General features: G+C 47.3%; 1 protein-coding gene across 1 annotated transcript in view; it reads left to right on the top strand.

Moving 5' to 3' along the window:
• The window catches only part of MUC5B (mucin 5B, oligomeric mucus/gel-forming), a 94,851-nt gene that overhangs the window by 35,333 nt on the left and 46,581 nt on the right, over positions 1-12,937 (top strand). Inside the window, exon 36 of the mRNA XM_061203814.1 lies at positions 9,987-9,997. Coding sequence (XP_061059797.1) covers positions 9,987-9,997 — 11 coding nt within the window. The remainder of the gene's footprint in view (positions 1-9,986; positions 9,998-12,937) is intronic.

Below are 12,937 nucleotides of genomic sequence, written 5' to 3'. Positions count from 1 at the left end.
AGGAGACCTTTCTGAGCAAGGCACCCAGCCCACTGGAGGCCGTGAGGGGCAAGAAATCCCCGGGGGCATGAGGTGGCCCCCCTTCCCGCCCAGCCCCTCCCGGGGGCCCCTCCCCGCCCTGGGCCCCGGCCCTTCCTGCTTCCACCAGGGAAGCCAGCCCCGGGGGCACACAGCGTCCACAGAGCCAGCGGCCCCATGGCAGCCTGGGTGTCTGGAGACTGTCCCCCAGGTGAGAGGGGTGGCCTGGCCTCGCGGACCCTAGGCTCAACCTCGCAGGCCATAAGCTGAGCCCTCGTGTGGAGAGACTTCCCGCCCTGTCTCCAGACCCGTCCTTTCCTGGACCCCCTCCCAGCCCTTAGCCTCCAGCCCCAGGAAGTGGGGCCTGGAGTTCCGTCCCTGGGGTGGGGTGTCTGTTTCCTGCTGGCTGCATCCACGCTCTGTCTTCAGCTGACAGCCGAGCCTCCATGGTTCCACGAGGGGACGGTCCAGTGTGTGTGAAGCCAGCAGGGACCTGGTCCTGCTGCCCTGGGCTAAGCCATGCTCGGTGGGGCCCAGGAAACCACCAGGAGCTCCCCCGGGCCCCCGTCTCTTCCCAGGGCTCCTGCAGAAGCTGCCCCTGGGGCGGCGGCCACACCTCCAACCCTAGGCATCAGGGAGACGGCGTCTCTCCAGCCATGGCACCTACGTCTCTGCTCACGTTGCACCCGGGTGTGCGTGTCGCTCACACAGTCCCTGGCCAGACCTGCAGACGTGGACACCAGCGCCCTGGGGATGGAGGGCAGGGGCTGCTCTGCTGGCAGAAACCCCTCCTGCAGAGGCCAGGCAGCCTCCCGGGGAAGGGGTCTGGGGCAGGGGGCTGTGGGCAAGGCGCTCCGGCCACCGCTGCCCCCTGCGGGTCCCACCATCCTGCTGGCCAGCGAGGCCCCTCCCGAGCGGTCCTGAGTTCCGAGGGGCCTGGCAGCAGCTCTGCTGGGCAGATGAGGGGGCAGACATGGCGAGGCGGCTCTAGCGCCTCCTCCCCTGGGCTGGTGCTCCCAAGAAGCCTCCATCCAGCCCTCCCCCCAGCCCGCCCCTCGAGGCCTTTCCTGGCCACCAGGACCGCTGCTGTTAGCCATCCTCCCCGCCCTCCTGTTACAGTTCAGAGTTCAAACTCGCCCGTCGCTGGGGTTACCCCGCTTGCGGCATCGGCCACCTTCCAGACGTGGGGGGAGGCGGGGGCCCCAACAGGACACGGACAAGGTACCCAGACACGAGGGAACCCCTTCAGCCTCCCCAGGAAAACGCAGCAGAGTGAAATCGGGGCCTCCAGAGGTCAGAGATCAGGCCTGGGCCTGTGACCCCTAGGAGGGCTGGGCCTCCCCCACCCTGGGGCCTGAGCCCAGACGAGGGCGGCGTGGCCCAGGATGGTGGTGTGTCCCCCGGCCGCCCGCTCCAGTCACTGGTCACCGCTGGGGCCTTGAGGCCGGTGGGAGAGGGCAGCAGGCGGGGCTTGGATGCGGATGACCGGCCTGCGTAGCCTCGGGGCCAGGCGCCCCTCAGCACTGGCTGGGGGGTGTGGCCCCGGGCTGTGTAGGGCTGCGTTGGGCCCCTCTGCCAGCCTGTGGTGCTGAGTCAACACTGGGGTTCCTGGAGGGAGGAGGGCACGCTGCCCACTGACACCTGGTCACCTCTGCTGGCGACCAGGACACCCCGCCCGCTACTGTTTATTCTCCCTCATGCTGTCTTAATCCTGAGCAAATGTGGGCCCAGGGGCCCAGCCTTCTCCTCTGTCCACATCTGCCTGCCCCCTCGCCCAGGCTCTGCCCCCTCGGGGGGTCCCGTGACCCTCCCCAAGACCTTGGCCCTGTATGGGGGTGCTGCTTCTCCAGGAGATTCACAACAGGGCTGGGGAAGAGGAGGGGGGAGGGGGTGGAGAGGGAGGGGGGAGAAGGGGACAGGGAGGCACCTCTTGCACCTGCCTGGGGACCTGCCACGTCACGGGGCCCCTGCTCAGGCTGGCTCTGCCCAGAAGATAGGGCGCCTGCCCCTCCTCCACTCTCCCTTATTTCCTCCCCCTCCCCCTTCCCCCCTTTCCCTTTGGCCCTCCCCCACCTCACCACTGTGTCCCTGCCATGTCTAGGTGCAATGGTCCCCCAATGGCCTCCCTCTAGTCCATTCCCCAAATCACAGCCAGCATGGAGCTTTCTGGAGAACTTTTGGATACAATTTCCAATTTATGGATAAGTTGCAGAAATAGTATAAACAGCTCCTGTCTGCCTTTAGCCCAGATTCTCCAGGGTTTGTATTTTGCTCCCTTTGCTGCACTGTTTGCTCTTGGGCTGTGCTGTGCCTGCCCTCCCCTCTCTCTGTGTCTACATATTTTCTCTGTACCACTGGAGTTTAAGAAGCTTGCCCCTTCACCCTAAGTAGATGGGGGTGTGTCTCCCAGAAGCAGGGCGGGGTCTGTGAAGATGCAGCACCACCTGCAGTCCTCAGGCCGCTACACCCCTCGCTTGTCCTGCTGGTGTCCATTCCTCCCAGTCTGGGGTCTGACCCAGGACTGCATGTCACGTGAGTGCAGCCTCCTTGGTCGTCTTTAACCTGGAATCTTTCCCCAGCCTTTCTCTGGGCTTCTTGACCATGCCCTTTTTGAGTAGTGTGGGCTGGTTAAGTGGTGCAGCACCCCCAAGTCTGGGTCTGTCTGTGGCTTCCTTGTGTCGAGGTTGGAGTACACACTTAGCAGGAGTGAAGCTGTGTCCTTCTCAGTTCCTTATACCTGGAGGCACGTGATGTTGGTTGGATCCACCACTGGGAGTTCACTTTGGCTCAGGGTGGGTCTGTCAGGTTTTCCACTGGAAAGTAGCCATTTCCCCCCTTGGAATTAATAAGGGTCTTGTGGGAGAGGCTTGGGACCATGTAAGTGTCCCACTCCCTTTAGTGTTAGCACCCACTGATGCTTTTCTAATCACATCCACTCTTCTTACCTGCATTCTGCAGTAGGAAGAGCTTTCTCTTTTCTCCCATTTATTTATTTTTCATTTATTCATTTATATCCATTTAGCCTCACAAACTTGTATTTTCAGAATGACTCTGTGGTGGGCTGGGAAGATCTAAGATCTCATTTTCCACAGAAACATTGAAAAGGACAAGAAGAAACTGTCTGGAATAACTGTCTTCAGAGCTCTAGAAGATATTCAGAGGTTTACAGCAACCAAGCTAATGTTCAATACAGAAAAGGCCATCTTCAGAAGGATAGGAAAGTTTTGTGGCATTTTCACTCATCCTTGCCCATCCCCAGTGCAGTGGCAGTTTTGGTCTTGAGTTGCCAGCCCAGTTCCATTCCCCTCCCCCACCCCAAGCCAGAAGCAGCAGAGAATACCATATTTGCAAATTACTGTGAACATCTGGTGGATTCATGAAGGAATGATGCAAGGCACGCACCTCTGTTTTGCTTAACCTGGAATTCGAGTGGCAAAAGTGGCAGACACTGCTCATAAAAGCTGCGAAGTGACTACAGACCCACAGACTCCTGGGGCAAGAGATTACAGTTGGAGACATATAATGGATCATCTAAGGCCTGGAGGAGTTGAAGTAGAACTCTTTGAGAAATTCGGGCATTCAAAAGCAGCCATGCACATGCAGGAATTTAGAAAGACACACTCATGCCCAGGCAAGATTTCATCTTGGGCTGGTCCCCAGGCTCAGAGCAAGCCTGCCTAAGTGTTGAAGGACAGAGCCAGGTTGTGAAGACTGGGAAAGCTCCTGCTACTCAAGGAAACTCTGCCCAAACACCAGCTGAACACAAGCTAAACCAGCAAAGATTCAGTGATCACACACAACAAGGAATAGTCTTTGTAAAAATTGAGACTTTGGAAAAGTCTCAAAACAAATGGACCACTACATCCTTCAACAACAAAAAAAAGAAAGAAAGAAAAGAAAAAGAATAGCAAACACTGGGAAGGGGAGGATCTGATTTCCAGAGTTACCTCCCAATTTTCAACAAAAAATCACAAGGCTTACAAAGAACAAGAAAATATGGCCCATCCAAAGGAGCAAAATAAATTTACAGAAATCATCCATAAGGAGGTCAAGACATCAGTCTTACTAGACAAAGACTTTAAAACTACTGCCTTAAGTGTGCTCAAAGAGCTAAAGTAAAACATGGACAAAAACCAAAGGAAATCAGGGAAATGATGCATGTACAAAATGAGAATATTAACACAAAGGTAGAAATTATTTAAAAAAATAGAAATTCTGGAGCTGAAAAATACAGTGACTGAAATGGAAAATGCACTAGAGGGGCTCAGTAGCAGACTTGAGCAAGCAGAAGAAAGACTCAACGAACTTGAAGACAGAACAATTGAAATTATCAAATTTGGGGAGCAGGAAAAAAAGAATGAAGAAAAGTGAATAGAGCCTAAAGGACTTGTCAGGGATCATCAGGTGGGCCAACGTATGCATAATGAGAGTCCCTGCAGAGAAGAGAAAGGGGTGAAAATATTATGTGAAGAAATAATGGCTGAAAACTTCTAAGAAGCTCAACAAACTCCAGGTAGGATAAACTCAAAGAGGTCCACATTGACATACATTATAACTAAACTGTTGAAAGTCAAAGAAGAAAATCTCAAAAGTACCAAGAGAAAAGAGAATTCATTCTCAATAAGATTATCAGCTGATTTATCATAGGAAACCTTGGAAGCCATTAAGGCACTGAATGATACATCTGAAGTGGTGAAAGAAAAAACAATCAACCAAGAATTCTTTATCTGGCAAAGCTGCCCTCTGAAAGTGAGAGCAAAATTAAGACATTTCCAGATAAACAAAAACTAAACCTACTCTATAAGAAATGCTAAAAGAAGCCGCCCTTCAGGTTGAAATGAAAAGACACTAGACAGTAAATCAAAGCTCTATAAGAAAATAAAGATATCCAATAAAGTTAAATATGTGAGCATATATAAAAGCCAGTATTATTGTAATTTTTGTTTGTAACTCTACAGTTTATTTTCTATGATTTAAAAGATAAGTTCATGAAAATAATTGCAAATCTATGTTATTAGCACACAAGGCATAAAGATTTAATCTGTTACAACAATAACATTAGGAGGGGAAGGAACTCTATGGGATTAGAGTTTTGTATGCATAAACTAAACTGGTGTCAATTCAAATTAGATGGTTTTAACTTTAGGGTGTTACATGTAATCCCATGATAACCACAAAGAAAATATCTACATAATATATACAAAAGGAAATGAGAAAGGAAGCAAAATTTGTCACTATAAAAAATCAACTAAACACAAGAGAAGGCAGTAATGGAGGAAATGAGGAACAAAAGAGATAGAAGACATACAGAAAACAAATAGCAAAATGGCAGAAGTAAGTCCATCCTTATCAGTAATCACTTTAAATGTAAATCGATTTAAACTTTCCATTCACAAGGCAGAATTGATTAAAAAAAACAACAACAATCCAACTATATGCTGTCCACAAGAGATTCATTTTAGAACTAAAGACACAAATAGGTTGAAAGTGAAAGGATGGAAAAAGATATTTCATGCAAATAGCAACCAAAAGAGAGCTGGGGTGGCTACACTAATATCAGACAAAATAGACTTTAAGTTTTAAAAAAAAAGTTTATAAGAGACAAAGAAGGATATTATTTATTGTTAAAAGAAAAAAATTCAACAATATATAACAATCATAAAGATATATGCACCAAACGGTATAGTCCCAAAATATATGATGCAAACATTGGCCGACTTGAAAGGAGACCTAGATAATAAAACTACTAATAATAGTTGGATAATTCAATACCACACTTTCAATAATGTATAGAACAACAAGGCAGAAGATCAATAATGGAACAGAGGACTTGAACAAGACTATAAACCAACTATGCCTAACATACATATACAGAACACTCCCCCTATCAACTGCAGAATACACATTTTCTCAAGTGCACATGGGATATTCTCCAGAATAAACTAATTGCTATGCTCTAAAACAAGCTTTAGTAAATGTTAAAAGATTAATATCATATAAAGTATCTTTTCTAACCATAAAGGAATGAAGCTACAAATCAATAATGGAAGGAAAATTGTAAAATTCACAAATACATGGAATGTAAACAACACAGTCTTAAACAACTAATAGGTCAAAGAAGAAATGAGAAAATCCTTAGAGATGAATGAAAACAAAAACACAATGTACCAAAACAGGAGATTCAGCAAAGGCAGTGCTAAGAAGAACATTTATAGCTGTAAAACCTACATTAAAAAAGAAAAAAGATCTCAAACCAATAACTTAACTTTACACCTTAAAGAACTAGAAAAAGAAGAGAAAACTAAACTCAAATCTAGCAGAAGGAAGGAAAAAATAAAGGTTAGAGCAGAGATAAATAAAATAGAGAATAGAAAAACAACAAAGAGAGCCAACAAAACCAAAAGGTGGTTCTTTGACAAGATCAACAAAATTGACAAACCTTTAACTAAATGGACTAAGAAAAAAAAGGAAGGAGAATCAAATTTTAAAATCAGAAATGAAATGGGCATTACTGTCAATTTTATAGAAATAAATGTGATTAAAGGTTTGCAACAACATGAATGGACTTGGAGGGTATTATACTAAGAGAAATAAGTCAGACAGAGACAGACAAATACTGTATGATATCACTTATATGTGGAATCCAAAAAATACAACAAACTAGAGAATACAACAACAACAACAACAGACTCATAGTTGTAGAGAAAACACTGTGGTTACCAGTGGGGAGTAGGAAGGGGGGAGGGCAACAAAGGGGTAGGGGATTAAGAGGTACAAACTATTATGTATAAAACAAATAAGCTATGAGGATATATTGTACAACATGGGGAATATGGCCAATATTTTATAATAACTATAAATGAAGCATAACCTTTAAAAATTGTAAATCACTATCTGTACACCTGTAAATTGTATAATATCGTGTATCAACTATATTTAAATAAAAAATTAAAATAATAAAATGAAATAAAATATAATACCATGTATGGTTGCTCAAAACGGTTGGAAAAAAAAGGCTTCAGGATCTTTTGTATCACAATATTATTATTGCTGGCATTAGTTTATATTGTTCTATGAATATGAAGGTATAATCTACCGAGGGTAATATAGTATGTTAAAAACTAAAATCACAAATGCTTAGAATCACAAAGAAATAAATATAATACAAATAATGCTAAAAAATATGATTAAATGGTATAGTATGAACAATTGCATGCCAACAAATTTGATAACCTAGAAGAAATGGACAAATGCCTAGAAACACAGAGTCTAACAAAACTTACTCATGAAGAAATAGACAAACTGAATAGACCTTTAACTAGGAAGGAGATCAAATCAGTAATCAAAAACCTCCCAACAAAAAAAAAAACTATGCTTGGTCCAAATAAAGAAAACTACGTACCAATATCCCTTATGAATAGTTATGCAAAAATCCTCAACAAAATACTAGCAAACAAATTCAGAAATATATTAAAAGGTTTCTACACCATGATCAAGTGAGTTTTATTCCAGGAATGCAAGGATGTTCAACATACAAAAATCAACCAATCACCACATTAATAGATTGAAAAGGGAAAAAACCCACATCTCAATTAATGCAGAAAAAGAATTTGCCAAATTTCAATACCTTTTCATGATTAGGAACTCAACAAACTAAGACTAGAAGGACACTATCTCACTATAGTAAAGGCCATACGTGAAAAGCCCACAGCTAATGTCATACTTAATGGTGAAAGATAAAAGCTTTTCCTTTAAAATCAGGAACAAGACAATGATGCGTACGTTCATTGCTTCTATTCAACACAGTATTAGAAGTTCTAGCCAAAGCAATAAGGTAAGAAAAAGAAATAAAAGGCACCCAGATTGGAAAATAAACTATCCCTGGTCACAAATGACATAATCTTATATGTAGAAATTTCTGAAAATTCTACCAAAAACGATTCAAGCTTGCTATGGTGTGTTTCCCTCCAAAATCCATATGTTGATATTCTAACCCTCAAAGGTGACGGTATTAGGAGGTGGGGCATTTGGGAGGTGCTTAAGTCCTAAGAGTGGAGCTCTCATGAATGGGATTAGTGCCTTATAAAAGCAGTTCCAGAGAGATCACTAGCCTCTGCTGACTTTGCAAGAAGTGGGTAGTCTGAAACCAAGAAGAGGGCTTTCACCAAAACCCGATCATGCTGGCTGAATTCCAGTCTCTAGAACTGTGAGAAATAAATTTCTTTTGTCCATAAGCAACCTAGTCTGTGGCATTTTGTTATAGCAGCCCAAATGGACTAAGACAGAGCTAATAAATGAATTCAGCAAGTTGCTATACACTAGCGAGGAACAACCCAAAGAGGAAATTAAGAAAATAATTCCATTCACAGTAGCATCAAAAATAATAAAATACTTAGGATTAAAGTTAAGCAAGGAGGCAAAAGACTTGTACAATGAAAATTACAAAACACTGGGACTTCCCTCATGGTGCAGTGGTTAAGAATCCTCCTGCTGATGCAGGGGACACAGGTTCAAGCCCTGGTCTGGGAAGATCCCACATGCCATGGAGCAATTAAGCCCGTGTGCCACAACTACTGAGCCTGCACTCTAGAACCCCAGAGCCACAACTACTGAAACCCATGCACCTAGAGCCTGTGCTCCACAGCAAGAGAAGCCACCGCAATGAGAAGCCTGCACACTGCAACGAAGAGTAGCCCCCACTCGCCACAACTAGAGAAAGCCCATGCGCAGCAACAAAGACCCAATGCAGCCAAAAATAAATAAATTAAATAAATAAATTTATTTTAAAAATTACAAAACATTGCTGAAGGAAATTAAAGAATACATAAATAAGTAGAAAGATATCTCATATCCATGGATTTGAAGACTTAATTCTGATAAGATAACAATATTACCTAAAGAGATATACAGATTTTATGTAATCCTTATCAAAATCCCAATGGTGTTTTTGCAGAAATAGAAAAATCCATACAGAAATTCATGTGGAATCTCAAGGGAATAGTCAAATTACTCTTGAAAAAGAAGAACAAAGTTGGAAGACTCATTCTTCCTGATTTCAAAACTTATTACAAAGCTGCAGTACTCAAAACACTGTGGTACTGCCATAAAGACAGACATGTAGACCAATGGAATAGAAGAGATAGTGCAGAAATAAGCCCTGGCACACACAGTCGATTGGTTTTTGACAAGTGTGCTAAGACCATTCAATAGGGGAAAGGAGCCTTTTCAACAAATGGTGCTGGGAAAACTTGATATCCACAAGCAAAAGAGTGAAGTTGGACTCTTATCTGACACCATATATGAAAATTAGCTCGAAATAGATCAAAGACCTAAATGTAAGAGCTAAAACTATGAAACTCTTAGAAGAAAATTCGGGAAAAATCCTTGTGATGTTGTATTTGGCAATGATTTTTGGATATGACCCTAAAAGCACAGGCAACAAAAGAAAATTGATAAATTGGACTACATCAAAACTAAAACCTTTCTGCATCAAAGGACATTATGAAGAGAGTGAGAAGACAAACACAGAATGGAGAAAATATTTGTAAATCATATATCTGATTAGGGATTAATATTCAGGATATTAAGAACTCCTAAAACTCAACAACAACAAAAAACAAACAACCCAACTCAAAAATGAGCAAAGGACTTGAACAGACATTTTTCCAAAGAAGATATGCAAACAGCTAATTAGCATGGGAACAGATGCTCAACATCAATAGCCATTAGAGAAATGCAAGTCAAGACCATGGTGAGATACCACTTCATACCTGTTAGGATGGCTATTATTAAAAAAGAGGGGATATAAGAAGTACTGGCAAGGATGTGGAAAAATTGGAAACTTTGTGCACTGTTGCTGGGAATGTAAAATGCTTCTGTTGTTTGGTGATTCCTCAAAAAGTTAAACATAGACTTATGATATGATCTAGTGATTCTACTCCTAGGTATGTACCCAAAGGAATTGAAAGCAGGGACTCAGATATTTACACCGTCCTGTTGATAGCAGCCTTATTCACAATAGACAAAAGGTGAAAACAACCCAAATGTCCATCAAAGGATGAATGGATAAACAAAACGTAGTGTATTCATACAATGGAGTATTATTCAGCCTTAAAAAAGGAAATTCTGACACAGGCTACCATGTGGATGAACCTTACAGACATTGTGCAAAGTGAATAATCCAGTCACAAGAGAACAAACACCGTATGATTCCACTTACACGAGGACCTAGAATAGTCAAATTCACAGAGACAGAAAGTAGGAAGAACGAGGCCAGGGCCTGGCGGAGGGGGAGGGGGAGTTGTTTAATGGGTAGAGTCTCTTTGGGATGATAAAAACAGTTCTAGATATGATAGTGGTGATGGTTGCACAACACCGTGAATGTACTTAATGCCAGTTAATGTACAACTTAAAATGGTAAATTTTAAGTTATGTACATTTCTCTACACAGATCAAAAAAAATAAAAAATCCCCTATGGTTTCCCTGCTTTAAATGCTCCAGTAAACTGTACCCCCCAAATTCAGAGTAAACCCTGACTCCTCCCCTGGTCCAACCTTGCCCACACCACAGCCAGCTCCCCTCTTGCAGGTGCCCCAGTACCAGCCACACCAGGTGCCTTCAGACCCTCCAAGGAGCCATGTTGATCCCTGCCCCAGGCCCTTTGCACCTGCTGTTCCCTAGTTTGCTAAAGGCTGCCTCTTTCCCTTCCTTCAGCTCAGTGTCACCCTAGCCCCACAGAGAGCTTTGGTTCCTTCAAAGCCCTTACTGCTCCCTTATATGGCCAGTGAGCTGTGAGCTCCAAAGAGGACCTCTTCCCCTTGGCCACATCCAATCCCCAGGGCTTGGGGCTCATCAGAATTTGCTAGAGGCAGAAAGGAAGGAGGGAAGGAGGGTGAGAGGGAGGGAGAGAGGAAACGGGCAAGGAAAGGGGTTGTGTGAAGACCAGGAAAAAGAAGAAGATGCTGGGTGGGGGTGGGGGGGTCTTGGTCTTCACACAGGGCAGGGGCTTCCTGGGGGAGGGTCTCCACATCCTTGCAGCCCTGGGGCAGGGTTAGGGGAGGGGGCACAGCCTTTCTCACCGTGGCGGCCGCTCTGGGGACGAGGATGCCCAGGTGGCGCCTGATCCCCTATCCCCCATGCTCCCTGGGTATAGACCAGGGCGGGGGGCACCCCATCTGCCAAGTGGAGGTTTCCACTCCCCGCAGAGACAGCAGGTGCAGAAGGCCTGCATCCCCAGACGGCCAGGGGCCGGGCTCTGAGCAAGCCTAGAGCCAGCCAGGCCTTTGACGCCCCCAGGGCCATACCTCATACTCCTGAACCCTCCATGGTGTCCAGTGTGGAGCTGGGCAAACAGCCAGCACTCAATAAATGCCTGAGGCTTGATGCACCCCAGTGCCCATGGCCCTGACTCCGCACTGCTGTGGTGAGAGGCCGGTGGGCAGGGAGGGGCGAGCTGAGAAGGGCGTCCAGCGCTCCGTGATGACCCCTCCAGGGGCTTCCAACAGGGCCGAGGCACTGGCCGGGGAGCCCAGCTCCGGGCTCTGTGTGTGGGGGGATCTTTTCTGGGGGGTGGGATCACGTCCGCCTGTGGGCTCTGCAGGCTGAGGGCGGGACAGGGTGCGCCCCAGGCGGGGCAGGTCCCTGGCACGTCCCTGCGGCCTCCCCGAGCCCCAGGAGGCCTGGCCCGGGCCCTCCTTCCCAGCAGCCTTGTGCTTCGTTTCCTTCTTCTTCTGTCCTCGGCTCTCTCAACTGTGAAGGGGTAAACTCGCTAAGCAAACAGGCTGGGCTTGGCGGTCCACATCCGGGATGTCTCAATCCTGCGACCCTGGCGGCCCCCACGGCCAGCCCTGCCCAAGGATGGTGCTCCGGGGGGGAAAGGGCAGCGTCGGGCCACGGCACAGCCGTCCTCCCCCTCAGTCTTCCGGCGCACTGACTGAGTGCCTACTGTGTGCCAGCTGTGAACAGATGGGCCAGGCCCCTGCCACATGGAGTGCTCCTTCCGGGGTGCTGGTGGGGGGGCCAGACGATAACCTTGAAGCTTGAAGAGATAACGTCCTCGAGGGCCGAGGCGCCCAGGCTACTCACACGTGGTGCTGGGGGGTGCAGAGCGAGGGGCCGACCTTCATGGGGACTGGGGCTGCCGGGGCCCCTCTGATGGTTGTGTGGTGCTGGCCACCCAGGGCGGGTGGAGGGACGTGCCAGCCTCAAAGGTGCCCAGCTCGGCTCTGGACCAGGGGCACAGATTGAGAGCTGACCCTTCGGGGAGCGGGGAGAAGGTGGGCATGGGGCCTCAGGCTGGGGGGCCAGATTCCCTGCTTCCTTCCTTCCTTCAGGTGGATTCAGGGGTCCGGGCTGTGTGCACTCCCCACCTACATGAGGGACCAGGTGCCACGGCCTCGAGCACCAGCTGTTGGCCTGGAGCAAGGGCAGGAAGGCCAGGCACAGCCACAGCCTGAGAGCACGGGAGGGCGGTGGGGGGGGCGGGTAGGGAGGTGGAGGGAGGGGTTCCAGCGCACCCTCCAGGCCTGTTCTGCAAGGGGCCCCACCCAGCCCTCCCCCAGAGGCCCCTCCAGCTGCGCCCTCTGCAGAGGGGACAACTGGGTTGGCTGTGAAAGAGAACTTTGGAGATCACGCACCCCAGCCCGGGAGGTGACAGTGAGGATGAGGGAGGGGCAGCTGGAGGGCAGCCTGAGCGCCTGCCCTGGGGTCCCAGAAGCGGGCAGTGAGTGGGGTCTGAGCCCGAGCTGAGACCCAGGGCCCAGGTCTGCAGGAGCCCCCATGCTGGTGCCGGTGCCGGAAACGCCCCAAAGACACCAGGAACCAAAAGGAGACGCAGGACCTGTGGGGCCATTGGCCAAGCTGGGGGGATGACGTCGGTAAAAGACGTTTAGAGCTTTAAGATGGGTTTTCCCTTTGCCC

The sequence above is a fragment of the Eubalaena glacialis genome, chromosome 10 (genome assembly GCF_028564815.1).
Source record: "Eubalaena glacialis isolate mEubGla1 chromosome 10, mEubGla1.1.hap2.+ XY, whole genome shotgun sequence".
In the NCBI taxonomy this organism is placed as follows: Eukaryota; Metazoa; Chordata; class Mammalia; order Artiodactyla; family Balaenidae; genus Eubalaena; species Eubalaena glacialis.
Note: the sequence above shows the minus strand (reverse complement) of the source record. Positions and strands in the feature narration are given on the sequence as shown.